The 25,713-nt window shown below is 42.7% G+C and overlaps 1 protein-coding gene across 1 annotated transcript in view; it reads left to right on the forward strand.

Moving 5' to 3' along the window:
• Positions 1-24,857, forward strand: part of LOC306964689 (nuclear receptor coactivator 3-like) — a 127,430-nt gene extending 102,573 nt beyond the window's left edge. The window contains exons 4-23 of the mRNA XM_079558790.1: positions 852-1,012; positions 3,998-4,098; positions 4,504-4,678; positions 11,285-11,467; positions 13,004-13,090; positions 13,200-13,340; positions 15,427-15,574; positions 17,048-17,610; positions 19,231-20,297; positions 20,560-20,683; positions 20,947-21,090; positions 21,178-21,405; positions 21,485-21,584; positions 21,665-21,836; positions 21,976-22,302; positions 22,371-22,469; positions 22,584-22,812; positions 22,987-23,161; positions 23,238-23,412; positions 23,486-24,857. Of these exons, the coding sequence (XP_079414916.1) occupies positions 852-1,012; positions 3,998-4,098; positions 4,504-4,678; positions 11,285-11,467; positions 13,004-13,090; positions 13,200-13,340; positions 15,427-15,574; positions 17,048-17,610; positions 19,231-20,297; positions 20,560-20,683; positions 20,947-21,090; positions 21,178-21,405; positions 21,485-21,584; positions 21,665-21,836; positions 21,976-22,302; positions 22,371-22,469; positions 22,584-22,812; positions 22,987-23,161; positions 23,238-23,412; positions 23,486-23,497 (4,411 nt within the window). The 3' untranslated portion in view covers positions 23,498-24,857. The remainder of the gene's footprint in view (positions 1-851; positions 1,013-3,997; positions 4,099-4,503; positions 4,679-11,284; positions 11,468-13,003; positions 13,091-13,199; positions 13,341-15,426; positions 15,575-17,047; positions 17,611-19,230; positions 20,298-20,559; positions 20,684-20,946; positions 21,091-21,177; positions 21,406-21,484; positions 21,585-21,664; positions 21,837-21,975; positions 22,303-22,370; positions 22,470-22,583; positions 22,813-22,986; positions 23,162-23,237; positions 23,413-23,485) is intronic.
• Positions 24,858-25,713: the final 856 nt, after the last annotated feature.

Below are 25,713 nucleotides of genomic sequence, written 5' to 3' on the forward strand. Positions count from 1 at the left end.
TTTTAGACAAAGAATATTTTTCTTATTTTAAGAATAACTAAGATCACAACAACTCTTAATGTAAGAACTGATTCTCACAGAGAGATAATACATTCCATTCTTTAAAGTGGGCGGCTCGGAGGCACAGCAGTTAGAGCCTCAGCTCCACAGCTGGAAGGTCCTGGGTTTGATTCCCACCAGGACGGGGCCTTTCTGTGTGGAGCATGTTCTCCCCGTGTCTACCACTAAAAACATGTACAATAGGTGAATCCTCCAGCAGGTGATTCTGACCATCAGCCTGGCTCCACATCATGGAGATAGTATTTATTAAGAATATTTTGCTCATTTTACATTTTACTTAAATCAAGCAATATTTAAGTAAAATACCCCCATTTTTCACTAAATAAGAATGTTTTCCTTAAATTATTCCTTTTTCTGAGGACATTTTGCTTAATTCTAGGTATTTATTTTCTTAAATTTAGTGTTTCTTTCTTGTTTTATGATGAGAAAAACATTCTAGGAAAAACAATTCTTAGCAAGAAAAAAATGCCGACCCCATTGGCAGAATGTTTTCCTTCAAACAAGACAAAACGTCTTATTTTAAGATTTTTTTCCCTTGTTTTTAGAAGGGTTCTTTTTGCAGTGTGCTCTCCACAAAAATCCCACAACAGTGTAAATCTAAACATAGTGAACCAGACTCTTCATTTGATTTAATTCCCTCATGAAAAATGAAAAAGTGAAACAGGCCTCACACTCAAAAGCAATAAACAGTAGCTTTAAACAATAAACAAGACTAAATAAACAAAAATAGCATATAGCAGAAACATAAATCCTGATAAATGTGTGTGACACTTGCTTGTTGGTGCCTGCAGGTGTGAGAGGAAGCGCCGCGAGCAGGAGAGTAAATACATCGAGGAGTTGGCCGAGCTCATCTCTGCGAACCTCAGCGACATCGACAGCTTCAACGTGAAGCCGGACAAATGTGCCATCCTCAAAGAGACCGTGAGGCAGATCCGGCAGATCAAGGAGCAAGGTCAGTGGCCCCGCGCTATAGGAGCCGCGTGATGCAAAACCCTGAAACACACGCAGACAAAAGTTTGTTGTTGGAGAATCCGAGGGAATAGTTTCAGAGTTTTCTTTATTTGTTTTAGCTTTAAAATATCAAAAGCAAAAGGAGGGTCATTTTTCTTTTTATATCAATTAATTTGCAGAAAAAAGAAGGTTTGATTTTCCTCATAACTTAAAGGGGCAAGATGCAAGTTCGCCATTTTATACTCACTACTGCCACCTCAGGTCATACGTGTAACTGCACCTTCTATATTAAAGGAATAGGCCACCGTTTTTACATACTGAGATATGTTCTTACCTTAGCTTTGACGAGTTCTTTAGGACCTGTCTGATCTTCCCCCGTGCCTTCAGTCACGTAAACACAGCGCAGACGGCGTTAGCATTTAGCCTCTCCCTCTCTCCACTATAGCTCCAAAACAGGTCAAGATAGAAGCTACCAAGCTCTTCCACGTTTTCCCTATTTAAATATGGTTACGTGAAGTGTTCCACTACAAAGTATAATTACACAAAATTAAACAATGTGGATTTTCTAAGCGGATAAAAGGGGGGACTATATTGTAAGGCGTAATAATACCAGGAGTAATTTGGCATCCGCACAGTAAAGTGAAGATTACTGCATGGATTTCAACAATGTTTTCAGCCTGGACAGCCTCCTCACTGTGTTTGTTAACGGAGGGCCAATTTTTTTCATTGTAAATGGACCGAGGGCCGAAGCCACCAGTTTTAGGCCAAAGTAAAGCACCACACTGGAAAAATTACCATCTTAAATGAGATAAATGACTTAAAATTGCTTGAATTAAGGTTCTTTATGTTGAATTTGAGTCTGTTTGGACTAATCTAAGATAAAGATACACATGCCAATGGAACGAGCATAAAACCCACCTTGAAATCAGACAAATGAACTTTTACTTTTTAAAGGTTATTGACGGAAGTGAGCGGGGGAAGTCTTTAGGAGTTACTGCGCGGACGTTGTGCTCCTCGTATCATTACGCCTCACAATATAGTTCCCCTTTTTATCTGCTTATAAAATCGACATGTTACATTTCTGTGTAAATATACTTCGCATGAAAACACTTCACGTAACTTTATTTGAATAGGGAAAACGTGGAAGAGCTTGGTAGCTTCTATCGTGAGCTTTTTTGGAGCTGTGTGACATGTGGGAGAGGCTGCGTATGTGCTCCGTTTGCGTGACAGAGCGCACGGACAAAGACCAGACGGGGATATATTAACTCGTCTAAGGTTAGGTAAGAACATATCTCAGTATGTAAAAACGGTGGCCTATTCCTTTAAGACAATAATGACTGGGATATGGGGATAAGATGTTTTAGCTGATCTAAGACCAGACCAAATCTACTCAAACTTTAGATTGAATCTCGTAATTCATGTAGGTTTCTGTCATTACTTCCTTAAAATTATTCATTATTTTTCCAGTGCTCTTTCTACAAATGCCAGAGTTGTGCATGATATGACCTAATTGGGTGTATTAACAGTATTTCTCCCATTTATCCCTAAAAATGGGTTCTGTGAATGAGGTTCTGTGCTGGAGGGCCGGATTTAGCCCCCGGGCCCCCTGGTTTAGGCTCTTTATTATTGCTGCTGCTACACTTCCATCACACTACCTGCGTCAGCGATACTTCCGGGTTTACAATCGCTATAAATCGTAATAAAGTTGCAGACGCCACAGAGCGCTCTCAGAAAAGATAGATTTGAGTTAAAAAATCAGGTGCAGGCCTTTCATTACTTCCACTAGTGTTTTCCCATCGAAGTGAGTAACAATTATACAAACTCTTACACCAAATACACTTTACACTCGTGTTATTTCGAAGGCGGTTTAGTCTCGGCCTGACTCCGTGTCTGCCTCCTCCTCCTCGGCGAAGGGAAGAGGCTGCAGCTGGGCCTGACTGGCTGCTGACACGTTTCCATAGTTACGCGGCGAAGACAGAAATGACACGGCGTTTACCTGCTCCTCTCCGCGCTCCCACTTTCCGCCAGGCTCTGCTCATTTCATCATTTCGCCGGGGCCGTTGTTGTTTTGTTTTGGCGCTCGGTCAGATTTCGGTGTTGGTTTTTTGCGGCCGATTGTCCGGCGGTTTAAGGCGAGACGGAAAAACCAGCCTTTCCTCGGTGTCGGGGGTTCGAGTCCCGGCTCCGACGGTTTGCTGGATGTCTCTCCCTGCTCGTCACCCCCTTCACCCTGAGCTGACCTGTCCAATAAAACATATGTACCTAAAAATAAAGAAGATTAAAGATTCACTGCTTTCTTCTGAAGTCACAAGTTTACTTTCATTTTCAGTGTCTAATCATTTTATTGTATTTATTCCTTTATTTTAATCATATTAATCAACTGAATGCAAGAGTAAAATCCCAGTTTATAGCAAAGGGATTAATTTTCATTGCTTCTTCTGAAAGCCATTGACAATCATAACAATTAAATCATACTATTGTAGTGTTTATATTGTTTTTTTCACAATATTTAGCACTAAAATTTGAATTTTCTCGTCTCCTGTCTTGTCTCACTGTCACTGTATCCTGTTCCTACCAAATATAAAGCATCACTGGGGCTGCTGATGCTGCCACACCTGCCTCTCCTCCTGTCTCCCCTGCTGGACTTTACCTTATTGCCCCCAAAATAAAAATAATTTATACAAATTAATAATAAAAGAAGATTGAGAAGCACTGCCCCCTGCTGGTGAGGCTTAAGTAATGAATAACCACCACTTTAATCCAAAGGAAACATTTGTGTAAATGTGTGACTGGTCTTTTATCCATCTACTACAAACTGCCTTTATTTCTTCATTCAACCTTTAATCTAACATTAAACTGCAGCAGCACAAGAGAGGCTGAAGTTCAGAATAACACTTTTTCCTCATGACCATGTCAAGGTTGATGTATTATTGCACTATGCGCCGTCCAACAAAAACTTCACCTTATTTGATCTTTTTTGTTTTAGGCAAAGCTTCATCCAGTGATGATGACGTGCAGAAGTCAGACGTGTCTTCTACTGGTCAAGGGGTCATCGATAAGGATCATCTGGGGCCGCTGTTGTTGCAGGTGAGTCCTGACCTCATTGTTCGAGCACGAGACCAAGTCAAAGTTATTAGAATAAAGTCGGAGTCCAAACTGAATCACTATGACCTGAAACCGAGTCCAAGTCAGAGGTGCATTTGAACTTGAAACGATCATTTAAAGGTTTCTTTGTAAAAGTATATACAGAGGTCAATCAGTCAAGTCTCAGTTCTTCCTTGGTTTATAAGTCTGAGTCCTGTTGCCTGAACCTCGAGTCATAAATCACTGCCCTTCAGAAGGTCCTAATCCGGGTCGAGTCCCAAGTCCTCAGTTTGACGTCTGAGTCAGGTCATGAGTCCCTGACTTGTAAAATGAGTCATGAGTGCAGAGGTGCACCACATCTCTGCCTCTTGATCGAATTGAAAAACTCTCCTCCCCGTTTGCCCTCAGGCTCTGGACGGCTTCCTGTTCGTGGTGAACCGTGAGGGGAACATCGTGTTTGTGTCGGACAACGTGACGCAGTACCTGCAGTACAGGCAGGAGGAGCTGATCAACACCAGCGTCTACACCATCCTGCACGAAGACGACCGAGAGGAGCTGCACAAAAACCTGCCCAAGACCAACTGTGAGCAGCACACACTCCCACCGAGCTCCAAGAAACAACAGCACGTCACAGCAACTCACTCATTTATTCATGCTGCGCGCCTTCTAACTTTTCCTCATTTTTAATGAGCAGCTCTTGGGAGACTGTTCATGTGCACAGGAGCTTTGCAGAGAGGCACACACCTGACAGAGCACACAAGCACAAACCCGGAGCAGGAGCGCAGCTGTCAGTCACACTCAGCGGTCCAGACACTGTAAAACCGCTCTGTTCGCTTCCCACTGCAGCCATCTGGAAACGAGTTACTGCTGAATAATGCACAGCGCCTCTTCACTTTCTTAATTCTCCGCCCGTTTGCAGCTCGCGTCCACGTCTCCGCCTGATTATGTGCATTCACATGTTTGTATAGTAATAGAGTTGTCTGTTTGAGAGATGAGGTCTGTGTCTAAGCCCTTGTGTGTGCGCTGCAGAGCCCTATTTATGAAGCTGATTAATTATGGATGTTATGTGTGTTCAGCTGAACCTGCTCCTCCATTAACTCTATGAACAGCTCCTGTGCAGCGCCGCTCTCTGTCACTGACACTTTAGGGCCACTCCGCGCGTCCAACTCCGCGACTTCATCTTTTAATAACATCTTTATCAACTTTTCTCTTCCGCTTTGTATCTGGTGATCCCCAGTGTCCCTGCAGGCTCACGCTCTTTCATTCTTCATAATATTGCCTTCGAAGTGTTCGCTGTTTCTCTTCCTCAGCCTGTTCCTCTGATTATTATAGCAACTTTTTGTTCAGTAAATGAAACATAACAGAATTTAACGTGATAAAGCTGTAATTTTGGGGGACTCAGTATTTAGATTATGCATCTTTAATTGTTAGCCAGACATACCCACCAAATGAGCTATAGAAAACCTTTTTAAAGGGGCTAGATGCAAGTTAGCCATTTTATACTCACTACTGCCACCTCAGGCCAAATGTGTAACTACGCCTTCCATATTAAAGGATCTGTATCATGCTATTTTAGCCATTCCAAAGTTAAGTATAGGCATTTATATGATATATTGTACCTCTACCACTATGCAGCACTCATTTCTGTGATAAATATCAGCAGGGGCGGACTGGGACTGAAAAACAGCCCTGGACTCTGACCAGCCTGGCCCAAATTAGCGTAATTGTGACACTTCCACAACTACATATTTTAGCCTTTTACCCCCCGCCTTAACCAAGTGCATTCTGTCCTCTTTTGGCTGTGTGACACCTCATTTGAAAGCTAAGACCCACAAAACTGACCTTTTTCCTCGCGCTGTTGCTGCGTTGTGTCACCTTTTGTATGTTTTTTTTCTTTCTTTTTTTTTTTTCTTTTTTGTGGAATTTTTGTTGATTTTTTGTTGATTTTTTGTTGATTTTTTGTTGAATTTTTGTTGATTTTTTGTTGATTTTTTGTTGATTTTTTGTTGAATTTTTGTTGAATTTTTGTTGAATTTTTGTCACATTTTCTTGATCTTTTGTTGATTTTTTGTTGATTTTTTGTTGATTTTTTGTTGAATTTTTGTTGAGTTTTTGTTGAGTTTTTGTCACATTTTTCTTGAATTTTTGTTGATTTTTTGTTGATTTTTTGTTGATTTTTTGTTGAATTTTTGTTGATTTTTTGTTGAATTTTTGTCACATTTTTGTTGAATTTTTGTTGATTTTTTGTTGAATTTTTGTTGAATTTTTGTCACATTTTTCTTGAATTTTTGTCACATTTTTGTCACATTTTTCTTGAGTTTTTAATGATTTGTTCTATCATTTTTTAAATACGGTGGCCTATTCCTTTAAACTCTCTATAGTCCCTTTAATGTTGATAAATCAATCATCCCAGTCCAGTCGCCTACACATGAACATCTCTACTACGATATCGCGGTTATCCTGCTTCCCCCTACTCTCTCTCTCCCACCTATTATTGTGTCTCGCTCCGCTGCCGGCCCATTCATTATCTGTGGACACATGAATGAAACTGGCCCTGAGCGCACATTCCTATGATATGACCTCTCCGACTACAGTTAACCTCGCCACAAAAAGACACCACTAGAGCCGCTGGTCTCGGTTTGTTGTGTCTAAGGAGAGACGCAGGAAATGAGGGAAAATATCTAATCGTGCTCTGGTTTGTCTGATAGTTGTGTGATTTGCTATAATTGCCGCAAATATTATTATTTTGAATTCCAAGTTTTGATGCCTGTTGCGAGCTGCGGCAGAGCTGTTCATCTGATTGATAAAGACAAAAAAGATACAAAGCACTGATTTAGCATAATAATAAGCAATTAATGGTCTTATGAAATGTATTATTCTATTATTATTTTGGATTAATTCAGATTCATTGATGACACTTTACTTTAGCGACACAGACATGAAGCTTAGGGACAAACACAGCGTAAAGCCAAATACAGTTTTCCAGTGAAACTTGTTTATTCTCACAGTTAAGCACCAACATAAACTTATTTTAAGGGACTAGATGCAAGTTGGTCATTTTACACTCACTACTGCCACCTCAGGTCATACGCGTAACTGCAGTCTCTATATTAAGCTCGTGCATGACGGCACTTCGGGCCCAAATAACTTTCTGAGTGACAGTGCAGGATTTTAGAGGCAGTTGTGGTGAACAGGTCTGAGCTCATTCTACACATTAGGACATGGCTGGAACATGTAGGAGGAGGAATTCTTATTTTTCACATTTTTAAACTCTGTATAGTCCCTTTAAAAAGATCATTTTCCAATGTCTTGGGTCAAGACAATCTAAATCAAATGGCTATTGTCTTTAGTTAATTTATTTTCTTCGGTCATTATGAACATTTAAATCACATGTCACATGTTTTCCAAAGATCTTAGACATTATACAATAAGAAACTACGTACATTCAGAATATAATCTAAATGATGCCTGACCGAAAGCGGTTTAGGCTGAAGCCAAGGCTCCTTCCGAAACCATCAAATTGCTAAGAGCTCTTAAGCCAAACCGGATGTGCGTCAGCGTCCGCCATGGCAAGTTGCTTCCGAATTGGTCTGTCAGTTAGGAAGTAGTTAGGAAAAGGAGCCTCGATGCTAACTATCATGGCCACTTTAGCATAGGGACCCCTGATGCTAACTATCATGGCCACTTTAGCATAGGGACCCCTGATGCTAACTAACCGGTGATTAGGAGCTATGTGCCATCCCACAAGCCACTCCACCAATAACTTTAAAGAAGAAGAAAAGCAGCTGTTGGTGATGTCACTTCCCTTTCCCCTGTTTAAGGACGGACGGATTGTGCAAATTCTGCTGAAGGTCCAGTTCACTAACTGCACAGATCTAACAGTCGACCCCATGAAAGGTTAAGGAGTTAGTTGCTAGTGTTAGTGCTTAGAGGCTATGATTTGATGGTTTCAGACGAAGCCCAAGACTTATTCTGCCTAACCCCTTTTACAACTGTGACTCTGTGTCCAAAGAGACACATTATACCTTTATCTTTGAAGTGTTTGAAATGATCACACAGGCCTCACATCTCCACTTAGAGTAAGTTAAAATGTTGGAAAATACAAAAAAATATACCTCTAAAAAATGAAGACAACCCGTAAATAAATGATGCTTAGATTGCGATTAATTAATTACAAAGACCATAATCAACTTCACTCTATCTTATGGTTCTGATGGTCAATGCAACACAAAAAAGGGATTTTTTTGTTCAGGTAACCGTGTATTAAACCGGTAATTTCGCTTTCATCCCTCAGGAACTCAGCAGTGCCTCCTTGAAGCCCTCGAGCTCTGGCTCCAGAAATACATTCTCCCAAAATGGGGGAAAAAAACAAACAATATTAAGGATTAAAAAGACGGATTGCAGTGGCAACTTTTCACACTTGATCTTCCAAGTACTGCCAGGCCAAGATCACGGTCAAATCAGGACTAAACTGGGTCTAAAAAGGTCTAATTGATGGAAGTTGCTTTGAAATATGTAAAACTAGGCCAAAACCATGTGTGCCCCAGAAGAACACCATCTAAAATGCATTATGTGTTACCATGTTACAAAGTTGGCCTCTCATTAAAAGATACCTGGAGTTGTGTTGCGAGCCGCTAGCACATCTTTGAGTAATCTTTGGACCTGTTTGGCTGTTCCTAGCATTGCGGCGACAGCTCCAAAAAGTATCTTTTGAGGTCCTACGTATCCAAGGAAGTGCTTTCCTCACCTCTCGATCTCTTTTTGCTCTTTATTGAGTAAATAAAGGCCAAGGCCTGTATTAGAGCATTTATGGTATGCATCTGCAGCTTTATAAACACAAAGGTCTTTTCATGTAGATTTTGTTGCTCTGCAGTCTGAGGTTACCACACAGCTGCTGAGCCTCCTTTGTGCCTTTTAACACTTCATATGTGACATTTGCTTAACGCTTATAGGGAAAAATGACTGGGTTTTTAATTAACTGAACCAGAACATGTTTTCCGAGGTGAGACGGGCAGTCGGCTCCACGCTGGACTTTCTCACAGTCCAGAGAAAGACCTTGTGGCGTCGCCTCACTATCAGCTCCCTGACAGTCCCCTGGTACTCCTTAGTGTTCTCAGTCCTCGTCGTACCTTCCTCCCCGCGCTTATCTAAGGGAGAGGCCCATCTCAAGGCCCCGGATAAGGCAGTGCGCTCAGGCCTTGGACACAGTCGGTCGTGCCTCTGAAGTCGCCCTCCCTTCCTCCGGAGTGAAGGTGACCCCCGCGTCTCCGTGTCCCGTGTGAGCGTCTGTAAGTGCGAGCTGGGATGAGGAGTCAGGCCTAAATGAGGATAGATTGCTGAGTGTCCCTGGCCTCTGCCCGCTGCACAACGGACCGAAAGAGAGTGAGAGAGAGAGATATTGGAAATCGACATCTTGGCTACATTAATCCCATGGTCCATTTAGCCAGAAATACAAACTGCAGGAGCGGCCTCTGCTTTTCAATTTAGGAAGAAAATGCATGTTGCAGAGTGATAGGTGGTTTGTTTGTTTCTGTCTATTAGAGCAGTGTTTCAGGAGCCTCATATCCATTTTCAGTGGTTCACCCGGGCTTTGCCAAAACTAATGTTGATAAATGCACTGCCGGACCAAAAAAAACAAAATCGCCTTTAGCTTTGATTACAGCTGTGGAGTTTCAATGAGCTTCTGCAATGTCAAAAGATCTAGTGTTGCATTGATTTTTCACCAGGATCTTGTATTAACCCCTTAAACTGAACCGAGCACATTTTCTCCAGTTTGGCTTTACCCCAGTCCAAAAGCTTCTGGAAAAAAAGCAGTGAAAATAACAACAAAACTGGAACAATGATGGAAATGTGACAAAAAAGTGAGGAAAAATTGACGAAATAATGACAAAAATATGATAAAAATGTGACAAAAAAATGAAAAAAAAAATGGATAAAAAATTGACGAAAAAATGAAAAAAATGTGACAAAAAAATTACAAAAAATTGACAAAAAATTGACAAAAATGTAAAAAATCTGACAAAAATTTGATAAAAAAAGTGACAAAAAGTGACAAAAAATGACAAAAATGTAATAAAAATGTGACAAAAATGTGATAAAAAAAGTGATAGAAAAGTGACAAAAAGTGACAAAAAGTGACAAAAATGACAAAAAGTGACAAAAATGACAAAAAGTGACAAAGAAATGACAAAAAAATGACAAAAATGTAATAAAAATGTGACAAAAAAAATTACAAAAATGTGACAAAAAATGACAAAAAGATGACGAAAAAGTGACAAAAATGAGTTGAATACCCAACAAAAAAATGATGGAAAAAAAATCCAATGACTTGAGGAAAAAGACCCTCTCGGTTCAGGCGGGAGTGAAGAGGTTAATGATGGGAGAGTGTGACCTAGGGCTGGGCCAAAAAATAAAATCTCGATTTTTTTTTTACTAAGTTTGGACGACTACGATTTTAGTCTCTTGAAAACTGCTCAGACCGGAGGGAAGTGAGAAAGAAAACTCCAGCGCCTCCTCTTAACATAAAATCTAAAACAGAAAAAACATTTTTGAAATAAAGGGTTACCTTTATTTAAAAAAAAGTGGGCCGAAGCAAGAAGCTTATGAGCGCCTACCCCCAACTAAATTCTAACTAAACTAAGCAAACTAAATAAAGAAATGTGAGTCTATGGAATATCATCGTGAATGCTTCTGGGCGATTGAGAGCCTTCACAAACAAGTCTATGGAATACGTTAACACCATTGTTCTGGTTCTGGACGACAAATATTTGATTTAACTGCAAGTTGAAAATAATACATTAGTTTGTAGCGCTTTTCTCTTCTTTCAGAGTCTCTGCTATTTCATGCTTTATTCGTTCCAATTAGTAAGTACTCAACGTATGAGGTAATGCCCAAGGGTTACACAAGACAAAGAGACAGAGAATTACTTTGTTAGAGCAGGGGTTCCCAAAATAGGGCCAATTTTACAATGAAATCCCCCAAAATACACAGTGTTTACTTCAATTATGAACTGAAAAGAACATGTTTTTACTGAAAGTGACTGTTACTTTTTGCAGTCAGGGTTCACGGTGCTTCGCTTGACCATTTTGGGGGTTGCGAGTTTGTGAATCCCTGTATTAGAGGAAGTAATCGGATACATTAGTATATAAAGAATTGTGTCTCAAGTTCTTGTTTACTGTTGTGTTTTCAGTAAATGGCGTGTCGTGGGGCGGCGACGCGGCGCGACAGAAGAGCCACACTTTCACCTGTCGGATGCTGGTTAAGTTCGGCCACGCCCACGGCCCGATGGAGGAGGGGCACGGCGGACCCCTGTATGAGACCATGCAGTGTTTCGCTCTCACCCAGCCCAAGGCCATGATCGAGGAAGGAGAAGGTACAAAAACATCAGCCACTCATCAAACTTTACTTGTGTAGATGATGTAACTAACAAGCTCAGTTACATCATCATCCATTTTTTCCATATTTGATGCTTGTAATGAAAAACACATCCATTCATAAGTTATATAGAAACTGGTAAATGCACAGAGATAAACATTTTATACTTTTACTGGAGATTTCTGGAATTAAAGGGGCTAGATGCAAGCTAGCCATTTTATACTCACTACTGCCACCTCAGGTCATACGTGTAACTGCAGCTTCTATATTAAGCTCGTGCATGACGGCACTTCAGACCCGAATTAACACCTTTCTGAGTGACAGTGCAGGATTTTAAAGGCAGTTGTGGTGAACAGGTCTGGGCTAATTCTACACATTAGGGCATTGCTGGAACATGTAGGGGGAGGAAAATACTTAATTTTAACATTTTTAAACCCTGTATAGTCCCTGTAAATGTGACTATCTGATAGCTACTTAACAATGAGTGAGTGAAGTATGTGAAGAACTATTCATTCTGAGTTGGGCATTAACTGTAGTAGTTAAAGCCACACCGCGTAAGATTTGACCCAAAAAACAAAATTGAAATACAAGCATTTATTTTATGATAGATATTTTCACCATTGAAAACTACCTCAAACAAACATGTGCTTTAGCTTTGAGCAGCTCGCCTCTGCTAAAACATGACTTGAACATGATATAACTTTACCGGGAGTGGGTACGTCTCCAGCTCGTCTCCATGGAGATGTCGACTAAAGTCAGTAGAATTGAGAGTTAAACATGTTCCTCATCCAGATCCATTCTTTGATTATCCACTGCAAAAATAGTACTTTCTGTGTCGAGCTGGTCACTGAGAGCATGTTTTGTGTTGATGGCAACAATATAGTCCAAAATGTTACGCAGTGTACCTTTAAGTAGTTACTAAGTGTTTATCACACTTAACTAATTAATTGTTCATGATGAACTAAGTGTTAATTCATCATTGTCAAGGGCTGAATAAGGTGTATTTTTAACACATCTTGTTTGGGTGTGTAGAAAGATGTGTAAAACCTTATTTATTACACACCTTATGTAATAAATAAGGTGTGTAATAAATACACATCTTATTCATTACATGATAAGGTGTAATAAATAATAACGTTTTTTTAATTATATATTAATACATTATTTGGTATGAAGTGTTACCAAATAATTACAAGGATTTTTGAGTTGTTTGTATATTTTTTTTCTTTTTTTATGTAGAAATAAGGCATTTTACATTTAACAATTTCACATAATTATTTAATTTAAGAAAAAGAAGAAAATGTCCAAAAACCTCGAAACCTATAAAACAGTTAGTCAGGGCAGTTATATCTGTACACACTATTTGCCACATTTCAATTATCGAGGCAGTCTGTATTTGCTGTACACTTTTGCATTCACTCTTAAATTGATTTATTACATGACATGTGTTCTCAAGGTTAACTGTAATCTTTATTTATCGTATTGATATTAATTCATAATCTGAGACATTAACACTGCTGTTGTTTTCATCCAGACCTCCAGTCATGTATGATCTGTGTGGCTCGCCGAGTGACAGCAGTGGAGAGAACCGAGAGCTTCAACACACGCCACGAGCTGACGGGTGAGGAGCAGCACGCCGCAGCTTACAGCCCGACTACCTTTACACTCACTTTGCTCTAACGCAGCACGGACCGGACAGCCTTCCAGTCTAAACCTCTGTCTCCCTTTAGGTAAACTGATCCAGATCGACCAGAACTCGCTCCGCGCCTCCATGCGTCCGGGCTGGGAGGACCTGCTGAGGCGCTGCATACAGATGTTTCTCCAGCACAGCGAGGGTCAGCCCTGGTCACACAAGCGCCACTATCATGAAGGTGACTCAAGTTTTTTATGCTTTAAGTGATATTTTAAAGGGGCTAGATGCGAGTTGGCCATTTTATACTCACTACTGCCACCTCAGGTCATATGTGTTACAGCACCTTCTATTAAGCTCGTGCATGACGGTAATTCGGAGGCAGTTGTGGTGAATAGATCTGGGCTCATTCTACAACCTTTGGACATTGCTGGAACATGTAGGGAGAGGAAAATACATAATTTTAACATTTTAAAACTCCATATAGTCCCTTTAAAGAGTAGAATCAGCGTTAAGTCCTTAGCTGTGACAGACAGCAGAGGTGCAATGAAAAGAATGAGAGATGGTTGTTTTGGGACAGATATTCCCGCCCAAGTCCTAGACACTGATGGTGGAGGATTGTAGCTGAAATGGCATTAAGACGCTGAATTAAAGGCACTTTACCTGATTTGCTTTCTAGTATAACATACGGCTCTTTGCAAAATAATTGGTAAATATTTCCAATACACTGTAACAGTCTGACCAAAAATCCAACCATAGTCCTACAGACCCTGTTTCCATCTCCACACACATGAATGAGAGTCTGTATCTCCCTCCTTTTGGAGGCAGTGTGTAAAAGGTGCCCGTGCAGCCTCGCTCAAAGTGGGATGTAGGTTGAGCAACAGGCAGGCAGATCGTGGCACTAGGATTAGCTTCTGTGCTTTTCAGGTTTCTGATCAGCTACTCTTTATTTGATGAAATTTGGCCTCATATTCACAGAAAAAGATCAAAATTAGGAAATGGAAAAAAGTGGAGCTCTTATGAAGCTTATGATGTGAAGCGCGACATCGTAACGCGGAAATACACAAAGTCATGACTTTTCTTTCACATTTGACAGTAACTGTAACAAATGCAACATAAAACAGACTCTCAGGCATCCTCCAGAGGCTCCTGGTTAAAGTTTATGAACTTTGTGCAGCCGAGAGTGCGTTCTCTGCACAGTCCAGTCAGGCCAGGGGGCGGATCAGAGAAGGGGGCTCAGTGGGCAGGGCCCCACATACAAACACACCCCAGCATGTCTCAGTCAGAGCAGAACAGCACAAATTTTCAATCTTGATGAGGAGTAAGACCATTAAATCTAACACAATTATTGAACAAAAAAAAGAAAAAGGCATATGGTCAGTTTATTGTGATTAAATATAACGCTCACATTGTGTTTAGTCACAATAAACTACCGCCCCTGGATCTCGCTAGTGGTCGGTGCCTTTGTGGCTCTTCACAGGATCAAGGTTGAACATTTCGGCTCTTGGTCTCTGACGAGTTGGCCACCCCTCTAGTATAAGAGCAAAACTTTTCTATTTTACAGTGTAGACTCAGACATTTGTGGGAAAAACACTGTCCATCCATTTGCATCCATCTCATAAAGTCTCAGGCTTATTTTCTAACATTTCTGTGACGGAGACCCTGAAAAGTTGTGAAATGTGTTGATAAACCCGTCCCAACTAGCATTTTAATTTAGCAGCTTCCTCTTTAATTGTTTGTAATCAAGAAAATCAGGGCCTCTTAACCCCGCCTTAACAGAGCACATTTTCTCCAGTTCAGTTTTATCCAGAAGCTTCTTGACTGGAGAGTTCACAGCCTAGAGGCAAGTGTAACAAGACCTACAAAACTGATTAAATGGATATGTTTCCTTACGTTGTTGCCATGTTTTTCAGCTGTTTGTTTTTCATTGTTTGTGTCACATTTTTGCCACTTTTTCAGTGTTTTTTGTCATGTTTTTTTTCGCTCTTTTGTCACATTTTCCCCACGTTTTCAGTGTTTTTTGTCATGCTTTTGTCGCTATTTTTGTGTTTTTTTCAAGAAGGTGGGGGTTAAGTGGTTAAAACCGAGACTGCATTTGTATTACTTCACAGGTGATTGGTTGAGATGCAAAACTAAGCCTGACTCTGGCTCACAGGTGGCACTACTATCAAAGAAGAAATGCAGTCCTATTAGTTCAGTTTATACACTCCAGCTTCAAGTGTTTAGCAATTGTCGAACTGAATTTAAGCGTCAACATTTGAAGGGTTTGCAAACTCATTGGAGTCACGCTGCTGCTTAAATACCCCCTGTGTTTCCGTCTCCTGCAGCCTTCCTTCAGGGCCACGCAGAAACCCCTCTGTACAGATTCTCTCTATCGGACGGGACTCCGGTCACGGCTCAAACCAAGAGCAAACTGTACCGACACCCCATGAGCAACGAGCCCCAAGGCTTCATCTCCACCCACCTGCTGCAGAGGTCAGTGTGAACACGGAGTCTGTTTCTTTATAATGTTAGTTACAGTAGGTTCATCTTTCTTCTCAAAACCTGGGGCACAACAAGTAATTTCTTCCACAAGTTTGGTGGCAAATCGATCTCAGATGCTCATTTGTAATCACTCGACTCTCTCAAATATCTTGTATCGCTCAGAGCCACTTTAGAACTACTCCTGAAGTAATGAATGTGGATGTATTATGGTTTATGGTCAATATCTTTGCCGCTATTAGGTCTATACACATGAAACAAGTGGACAAATTAGAACAATGTGAATTAATCGTCAATGGGAATATGAGTTCGCACAAAAGCTTGTTTCTATCTGTTGTTCTAAGGCAGGTAAGAACAATAGACATTAAAGGAATAAGCCACCGTTTTTACATACTGAGATATGTTCTTACCTTACCTTTGACGAGTTCTTTAGGACCTGTCTGATCTTCACCCGTGCCTTCAGTCACGTAAACACAGCGCAGACGGCGTTAGCATTTAGCCTCTCCCTCTCTCCTCTATAGCTCCAAAACAGGTCAAGATAGAAGCTACCAAGCTCTTCCACGTTTTCCCTATTTAAATATGGTTACGTGAAGTGTTCCACTACAAAGTATAATTACACAAAATTAAACAATTTGGATTTTCTAAGCGGATAAAAGGGTGAACTTTATTGTAAGGCGTAATAATACCAGGAGTAGTTTGGCATCCGCACAGTAAAGTGAAGATTACTGCACGGATTTCGAACTACTCTTGGTATTATTACGCCTTACAATATAGTTCCCCCTTTTATCCGCTTAGAAAATCCACATTGTTTAATTTTGTGTAATTATACTTTGTAGTGTAACACTTCACGTAACCATATTTAAATAGGGAAAACGTGGAAGAGCTTGGTAGCTTCTATCTTGACCAGTTTTGGAGCTATAGAGGAGAGAGGGAGAGGCTAAATGCTAACGCCGTCTGCGCTGTGTTTACGTGACTGAAGGCACGGGGGAAGACCAGACAGGTCCTAAAGAACTCGTCAAAGCTAAGGCAAGAACATATTGTTAGCCACATAGCATAACTGCCTAAGTCATTTTGTATTGTTAAAATGGCAAGAGGAAAACAAAGATGTTTCCTATAAATCGTCTTTTTACATGTTTTCCAAAATCAAAACAAAAATGAGTTAGGCAATTATGCTATGTGGCTAACGATATCTCAGTATGTAAAAAGGGTGGCCTATTCCTTTAAACGAGACAAAATCCCAAAGAAAATGCATAATACATGCAGACATTTCGCTAACAACATGTAGTTACAATAAACCGGTCATAGAGGTTGAAAAACAAAAGGATAATCTGTCTTTAAGGTTTAGTTTTCAACCAATGCTTCAGAGCGAATTTGGCACAAATTGTGACCTCTTTGTAAGTTTCCCAACCCCTGACCCCTGTCTTCCAGCTCACTTTCTATTCTCTTTTTCTTGCTCTTGCATCACAGGGAACCAAACGGGTATCGCTCAAGCCAAAGTGGCAACATGATGCCGAACGCCATGAGACAACAGAGCATGGGTGGCCCTAATCCAAACCCCCAGATGACCATGAACCCCGGTGGGGGAATGGGGATGAGCGGCATGGGTAACATGAACAGAGGCTACGGGCTAAATGACCCTAACCACCCTAACCACCCTAATCACCCGAATCACCCGAGCCACCCGAACCACCCGAACCACCCGAACCACCCTAACCACCCGAACCACATGGGTCCTATGGGTGCGATGGGTGGCGGGGGCATGTACGGTGCTAACAGTGGAGGAGGAGGAGGAGGAGGGATGGGCAACCGAATGATGCAAATGAACAACATGAACCCGATGGGCCCCATGAGCCACCCGGGACAGGGCATGCAGCAGCAGCCCCCGTTTCAGAGCAGCGGAGGGTTTGGTCTGAGCGGGATGAACAGCCCGTCTGGAAGTCCCCGGATGAGCGCCCCCCAGCAGGGCCTCCTCATGTCGCCCCGGAACAGAGGGAGCCCGAAGATGGGAGCCAACCAGTTCTCACCCGCAGGTTAGTTGTTGTTTAAAATCCAAAGCTTTTCAACTTTGGGCCCATCAGTCCACAGTATAGTTTTCCAGTAGTGCTCTTTCGCAAAGTTGAATAGTTTGGGAGGAACACACAACGTCATGTGAGGAGGAAAAATGGTGCAGCACATCAACATCAAAACCTTATGCCCACTGTGAAGTATAGTGCCGGGTAAATCAGGGTGTGGGGCTGTTTTGCCCAACCTGCTATCATCAATTGAAAAAACCTGAGACATTCACAAACAGCAAGGAATAAGTAAGTGAACCCTTGTATTAAATAGCTGGCTGACCCTTCTTCTGTAGCAATGACCAGTGTTGGGAAAGTTCATTTTCTACTTGAACTAGTTCAAAGTTCAGTTCACAAATTTCAAAATGAACTAGTTCGTTCATAGTTCATAATTGTTTATAGTTAATAGTTCGTTCATAGTTCCAAAAATGAACTTTTTTTTTTTGTTTTGCTGCGAGCTTTTATTCAGGCATGAAAACAGGTCAGGGGTGAAATAGGTGAGAAGTATATTTCTCCTCTCAGGGAAATATTTTTAAATTCCATATCTTAAAGCAACAATCTGAAGTATTTTGAGATGCATTTTTGCCAACCTTGGGAGAGCTGGAGAAAGTTGACTTCAGCCATGAGTCAAAAATATTATAAGATAAGATAAGATAAGATAAGATAAGATAAGATGGTACTTTATTGATCTCACAGATGGAGAAATTGCATAGAAATTGCATAATTATGGCCTCCTCACTTAGTGTTAAAGCTCTTTCATGTCAGCCTGTCACTGTTTTCAGAGTGGATTTTGGATATCTTTGCTAATCATATTTTGTTTTATTATTATTTATTTTTTTAAGCTTAGTTGGTAAATTCTTAGTTGAAAATGAAGCTACAAATATTCAATTGCATTTTTTGTTAATTTGGTAAATTAATCATGTGAATAAGATGGTTTTCGGAGCTAATTTGTAGTTAAAAAACTCCACATTGTGGCTTTATGTAAATGTGTGGCACCGCGGAGCAGAGAGGAGTTTGGAGCCACAGACGTTACACAAAGGAAACTCGCTTCGTAACCTCACCCTGTGGCTGCTGCGGCACCGTGCGGACCCGCTGGTTACCAGTGTGCCAGGGCCGGTGCCAGAGCCATAAACAGCAGAGGCGGGGGCGCAGCGGAGCTAACGCGAGCTGTACCGTGGAACCGCCAGAGTTTAGAGCCGCTGGTAAACTCTGACGGCGCGGCGGGGTTTTATAATTATATTCACTGACATAAGAAATCTGGCACCATATTGAACGAACGTAAAAAGAACGGGAAATGCCGTTCACAGACACCAGAATGAACGCGTTCATGGTTTCGTTCATCAGGCAGTAACACTGTGCGTTCAGTTCACGTTCAATGACTGCTTTCTTGTAATTGATGAATCTTGGATCATTCCTCTTTACAAAACTGTTGCAGTTCAGGGAGATTCATGGGTTCACTTACTTTTTCCTCCCTGTCTTGTGAATGTTTACATGTTCTGGCCATTAAAAATATGATAAAATGTAAATGTCTATAAGGATATATAAGGACACTTTAGCACCATGCGAATTTCCATGAACGTTATTTGTTTTTTGCTGCAGGTTTACACTCTCCCATGGGTGCTCTTGGCAACAGTGGAGGAACGAGCAGCACCACCACTTTCTCCAGCAGCTCTCTAAATGCACTCCAGGCCATCAGTGAAGGAGTTGGAAGCTCTCTCCCATCTACGCTAACCTCTCCTTCGCACAAACCAGACAGCTCCCCCAGCGTCCACTCCTCCTCTTCCTCTCAGCCCCCTCAGCTTTCGAAACCGGGCCAAGACGGCTCTAAAAGCCCCGCTGGAGCTTTAGGGCCCGCGGGAGACCATCACCACCCCCTGCACCACCACCTCCATCATCAGCAGCAGCAGCACTCGCAGGCCGAAAGTTCTGTGGAGCAGCGGCCCGACAGTCAGGCGGCGGCAGCTAAAGAGGGCGTGGACGCCGGAGGTGAGGTTGGAGTAGGCAGCTCGGATCCCCCTCGCAGGCTCCCGGACAGCAAGGGCCACAAGAAGCTGCTTCAGTTACTAACCTCTCCCGCGGAGGAGCTGGGACTGGGCTCCTCGGGACCCCCCATCCCGCCACCTCCGCCCCGCAGCTCCACTCCCGCAGAAACGAAGGACGCCAACGCAGGCATGACCAGCCCCTCCTCCACCGGGGTGTCGTCTTCCTCTTCCGCCACCCCAAACCCGGGGCAAGCCGGGAGTGTGGCGGGGGCCGCGGCGCTCTCGTCGGCCCACTACGCCGGCTCCCTCCAGGAAAAGCACAGGATTCTGCACAAGCTTCTCCAAAATGGCAATACCCCGGACGAGGTGGCCAAAATAACAGCGGAGGCGACGGGGAAAGTGACGACGGGCGGTCAGGAGGCCGGCGAGGCGGGCGCGCAGGGGACCGGGACGGGCTCCGCCATGTTAACGGAGCCCAAGCAAGAGCAACACAGTCCGAAGAAGGAGAAGACCCACGCGCTGCTGCACTACCTCCTGAACAAGGACGACTCCAAAGAACCCACAGACGTGAAGCCCAAACTGGAGGACCTCGAGGGGAAAGGCCCGACGGGGACCGGGGGCGGCAGGTGTGGCCCAGGTCCAGAGCTTCCTGAAAGCAAGATCAAGTCAGAGCCACCTGATGAGGTATAAGAATAATTATAGAGCCAGATAAATGTTTCCTATTAGATTCAACATTTGAGAGAAACTGAAATACGAATGGCTAAATAGAAAACTAGGATTTCAGGATGTTTGCTTAACTGCATGATGAGCAGGTTTTATTTTGTTGTTTGAATAAGATATTGTTCTAAAATCAATAGATAAAATAAATAGGAATGTAAATTTCAACCATCTAATAATATGTGTAGCGACAAACTAAATTTCCTCTCACTCTGTCTGTGTTTGTCAGCTTCATAACCTGGAGTCCATCTTGGGAGATCTGAGAGGCTCAGGCTCTGACTATTACCCTGATCAGACGGGAGCAGGAGCCAGCGACACAGGAAACAAGGGTTGCCTTGACGACAGTCTGCAGGGTGAGCTGTAAAAGGAGCCCACACAGAGCCACAGCCACAGTCGCACCGTGCATGACATCACACTATGCACTGATCATTAGCATCATTAGTGTTGCTTTTTCATATAATTACCTTCTATGTTGTCCTGCATTTTACTCATGTTGAATCCTAAAACCAGTTGTAAACTCTACATAACTGAATAACTGAATCGTAGATTGAAAATAGTTTGCTCAGAACACACTTCTATAAGGCAGTGTTTAACTGAATAAACCCCTGTGTTGCAGGGAGTCCAGGGATGGGTCTCGGGCCTCGGGGGCCGTTTCAAAGGGCTATGTCTCTTGATGGGAAGCCTGGGGCTGGCAGGCGGCCCATGCTCATTAAACAGGAGAACATGATGGGCAGCCCAGACAGCTATCCAGGAAATATAGGTACGTTTTCTAACTAAATGTTTAGCACTTTTTGTGCTTAAGAGGTTTGATAGGTCACTTACATTATTTGTTGTTTTTAACCATCAGGACCAATGAACAGGGGCCCAGTACCTCAGAGGTCTCCCATGGGGGGGTCTGGGGATTGGGGGATTCCTGGCTCTAATGCCAGTCCTGTGGGCGCAGCAGGACACCCTTCCATGATGCGCCCAGGCATGGACTACAACAGCAAAGCCATGATGGGAGGACCCATGGGCGGTCGCTCCAACAGTCTACCAGGGGCCAGGTCTATGCTGCAGCAGCAGCTCATGGATATGGGTATGTGGCCAATACTATCATCTACCCAGTAACTTTTTAGATCTTTCTCTCTTTTCTGAAAATGAATGTGTTTTGTCAGGTGGTTCTGGGGACATGGGTATGAGCCCCTTTAGCCAACAGGGACAACCAAATCAGTCTCCCTCTTGGCCAGAATCCATGATGGGCGTGGAGGGTAACAGGTATGTGCATTATAGCTGTGTGAATGAACATGTAGTTCTGATATCACTACACGCCGTGATACCTTGCTCTGCTCTGAAAGGCGTCCATTCGGGAGCTCTTTGGATGATTTGTTGGTGCCTCCCTCGACCAGTGAGGGTCAGAGTGACGAGCGCTCTCTTCTGGACCAACTGGACTCGCTGCTGAACAACACAGACGGCATCGCCCTGGAGGAGATCGACCGCGCCCTGGGCATCCCAGACCTGGTCAGCCAGGTACAGAAAAAATAAAAAAAACACTATTTAAAAACATGTCTTTAATTATTTGGGATTTACACTCAAATTGATTTAGTAATGCTTTTGAACGATCATATTATTGAACTGAGTTACTAGTCTTTTATATTTCTGTTGTTAGAACCAAGGACCTGAGCAGCCGCTTGAGCCTTTTCCTGGACAGGACCCCTCTATGTTGTTGGAGCAAAAATCTCTGTATGGCCAAGGCTATCCTGGACCTCCTGCCATGTCTATGCAGTCCGGTTACGGAGGCAACCCCATGCAAGGACAGTCCCAACAGGGAGGGTTTGGACCTATGCTCTCTCAGATGGGCCAGGGGGGCAGCTTCCCTGGTATGGGTGGTATGGGAGGTATGGGACACCCCCGTGCCAACATGATGAGGCCCAGAATGATGAGTGCCAACAAACCTATGAGGCTGCAGCTCCAGCAAAGGCTCCAAGGCCAACAGGTGAGAATGTAACATTTACTCTGCGTAATATCCTTAACTTATGTATCTAATGTTCGTCTTTTTGTTAGTTTATGAATCAGACACGACAGGGCATGGGCATCAAGATGGAGAACCCTGGGGGAAACCCTGGCATGAGGCCGGGCATGCAGCCTGGCATGGGGGGACAGGTGAGCCTTCAGGTTTGAGTTTTAAATCAGTGTACTGTAGTGCAGTGTGTTGAAATACCATAAGGTTCAAGCTCACACTCCTCGTGTCACTAAAGTGCAATGTCTGTGTTGCAGCCTGGTTTTGTGAATGCTCAGATGATGGCTCAGCGCAGCAGAGAGATGGTGTCTCTGCAGATGAAAAAGCAGCGCATGATAATGCTAATGCAGCAGCAGCAGGCCGCAGCTGCCGGAGGCTTCAGTCCTCCTCCAAATGTCACTGCCCCCGGTGGCATGGAGGGGCCGATGGGGGGGCCAAGCATGGGCCAGCCCGGCCCCCAGCAGTTTGGATATGGTGGAAATTATGGTAAGTCAGAATCTGCTGCTCCCTAGTGGACGCTTCAGGCAGTGCAGTTTTTTGATTATCTTCCTTTGTAATTCTTGTACTCATTATTACAGACTAGTCAATTCATTTTCAAAAATATTTCACATTAAAAAATATTTCTTAAAGTCCTGATGTATCGGCATTATTCTTATGCAGGGATGGGTCAGCAGCCAGATGCTTCATTTGGCCCCAACGGAAGTCCTCCTAATGCCATGATGGGGGGGCGCATGGGCCCTCAGAACCCCATGATGCAGCAGCACCAACAGGGCGGCCACATGTACCAGGGCCAGGACATGAAGGGCTGGGCACAGGGCGGCATGGGACGCAACAGGTACTGTTTGTGTTTAAAATAAATGTAAAAGATGTAAGATATAAAGCTTTAAACTGTGGGATGTGTCTGTGAACAGCTCATACCCACAGCAGCAGTTTGGGCAGCACGCCGGCCCGGGGCAGCAGCATTATGGAGGGATGATGATGAACGGCGCCATGCCCTCCGGTGGGGCAGGCCACATGGGGCAGATGGGGGGGCATATGGGCATGAACCCCATGGTTATGGGACGAATGCCAATGGGGCCTGATCAGGTGCGCTCACATTTCTCAACAGGAATTGAAGGTTTTTAGCAGAAACTAATATTGTTTTTGTCCCTTTCTCTAGAAATATTGTTGAATGACAGAAGCATCATGTGACCTCCATTAAGAGGTAACACAACTGAACAGGACAGTGACGCTCTGGAGCCCTCACATCTGACTGGGGGGGCATTTGACTCAGTGGCCAGTAGAGGCAGTATTGCCGCCTGAAGAAAACTGTTGAATAAGAAGCCTATACAATCACATCACAACCAACACTGTGAGACCTTCTCAAAAACACAATCTGACTGCCTCCTTTACAGAGGTGTGTCCCTCAGCTAAAACACACCGCTCGTTGGACCAAACCAAGAAGGCAGCAGATGCTTGGACATGTTTCCTGGACTTTAGGCTCCTCCTGTGCGTGGAATGTACCATGACGCTGTGTTCAGATGTAACTCTCTTGTATCTAATGTTCATGGGTCTTGAATCCGCCGTCTCTGCTGCTCCTACAGTGTACCGTGCGTTTGTGCAGTAAACATGTCGTAGATGAGTCAGATTGTGACACACAGATGAATGTCATAGCGCAGTAGCACACGGTTGTGTTCTTCAGCTCCGAAGTACAACTCAATCTGTCGTTGGCTCAAAGCACTTTAACACAAGGCCAACGTCAAAGGATTGTTGCAATACAGAGGCCTTTACCACGAACTCTTTGCAGCAACATTTGTTTGTTGTGTCCGTCTACTTCAAGTCTCTCCCTTCTGAAAAACAGGCGCTGTTGATTCAAAGGTTTTAATGTTTTTAAAGTGGAAATCCTGATGGAAAGGTGTTAAATATACTGTAGCGAAGTTAATATTGTGATACAGATGTCGAAAGTAACTTATTTTCTGTATTCTGTGAAAGATGTAGAAGTCAATCCGGGTACTTTTAAAATGAAATGCAGACAAACTTCAAAAAAAGATAATGTAAAACAGTATATTTTGAATCAAGCACATTATTATCTTACGAAGAGGCTGTAATTGGGTTTTATCGATGATCCGCGCTTCTAGTTTCTCTAAAGAATCCACTGATGGTACTGCAGTATTAAGTATGATGTCTGGTTTGGAGCGTTCATCTGTAAATACGAATTGTAAATATGCTCAAAATGTATTATAAATATATATTATATAAATATATATATATGCTTTTGTAGGTTGCATACTGTTTTTGCACAGATTGCAAGGCTTGATATTTAAAAGTGTAATTTTTTATTCTATCATAGGTCAGCTTTTATTTTCAATACTTCCTCAGCCATCGATGTGAACGGTTCTGCCTCCTATTGTAACATGTTCAGCGATCCAAGCTCTATTTATTCGTGATCAATTATATTATTGTTTCCAGTGGCAGTCGCTGTAGGAACTGATGATGTAACGACGGCCAGGAGCGCAACCATTTTGGACAACTTTAAATGTGACAACAATGTAACAAAACTGATGAGCCATAGTTTTGCAGTAACGTGAAGAAGTCGATGTTAAAGTAGACAAAAAACGGGGCGTGAGATGCTTTTGATTGTTTTGGACCGAGTTGATCAGTCGGACTGCAAACCTTTGTCATTTTTTTTTGCAGTGGTGAGATATGTTCTTACCTTAGCTTTGACGAGTTCTTTAGGACCTGTCTGGTCTTCCCCCGTGCCTTCAGTCACGTAAACACAGCGCAGACGGCGTTAGCATTTAGCCTCTCCCTCTCTCCACTATAGCTCCAAAACAGGTGAAGATAGAAGCTACCAAGCTCTTCCACGTTTTCCCAATTTAAATATGGTTACGTGAAGTGTTCCACTACAAAGTATAATTACACAAAATTAAACAATGTGGATTTTCTAAGCGGATAAAAGGGGGAACTATATTGTAAGGCGTAATAATACCAGGAGTAGTTTGGCATCCGCACAGTAAAGTGAAGATTACTGCGCGGATTTCGAACTACTCCTAGTATTGTCGACGAAATGAACACTGGCTCACACCTGTTCCTTTGGCAGTGAATCTAAATAATATGAAGCTCTTTCAAACTGTCATTGGAAGTTTTGATGATTTTAGTCACTTGTATTCATTTTTATTTTGTCATATTTTAGTCGACCAATAAAATATCTGGACCTTTAAGTCATAGTTTTAGTCTCATTAACAGCTTTTCATTTAGTTTTAGTCCCATTTTAGTGAGCAAAAATATGACTTTGACTAAAATTATGACAAAATTAACACTGCTTCTCAGCCTTAAAGGGGCTAGATGCAAGCGAGCCATTTCATACTCACTACTGCCGCCTCAGGTCATACGTGTAGCTGCAGTTTC

Source organism: Gobius niger (genome assembly GCF_951799975.1).
Source record: "Gobius niger genome assembly, chromosome: 6".
NCBI classification, from domain to species: domain Eukaryota; kingdom Metazoa; phylum Chordata; class Actinopteri; order Gobiiformes; family Gobiidae; genus Gobius; species Gobius niger.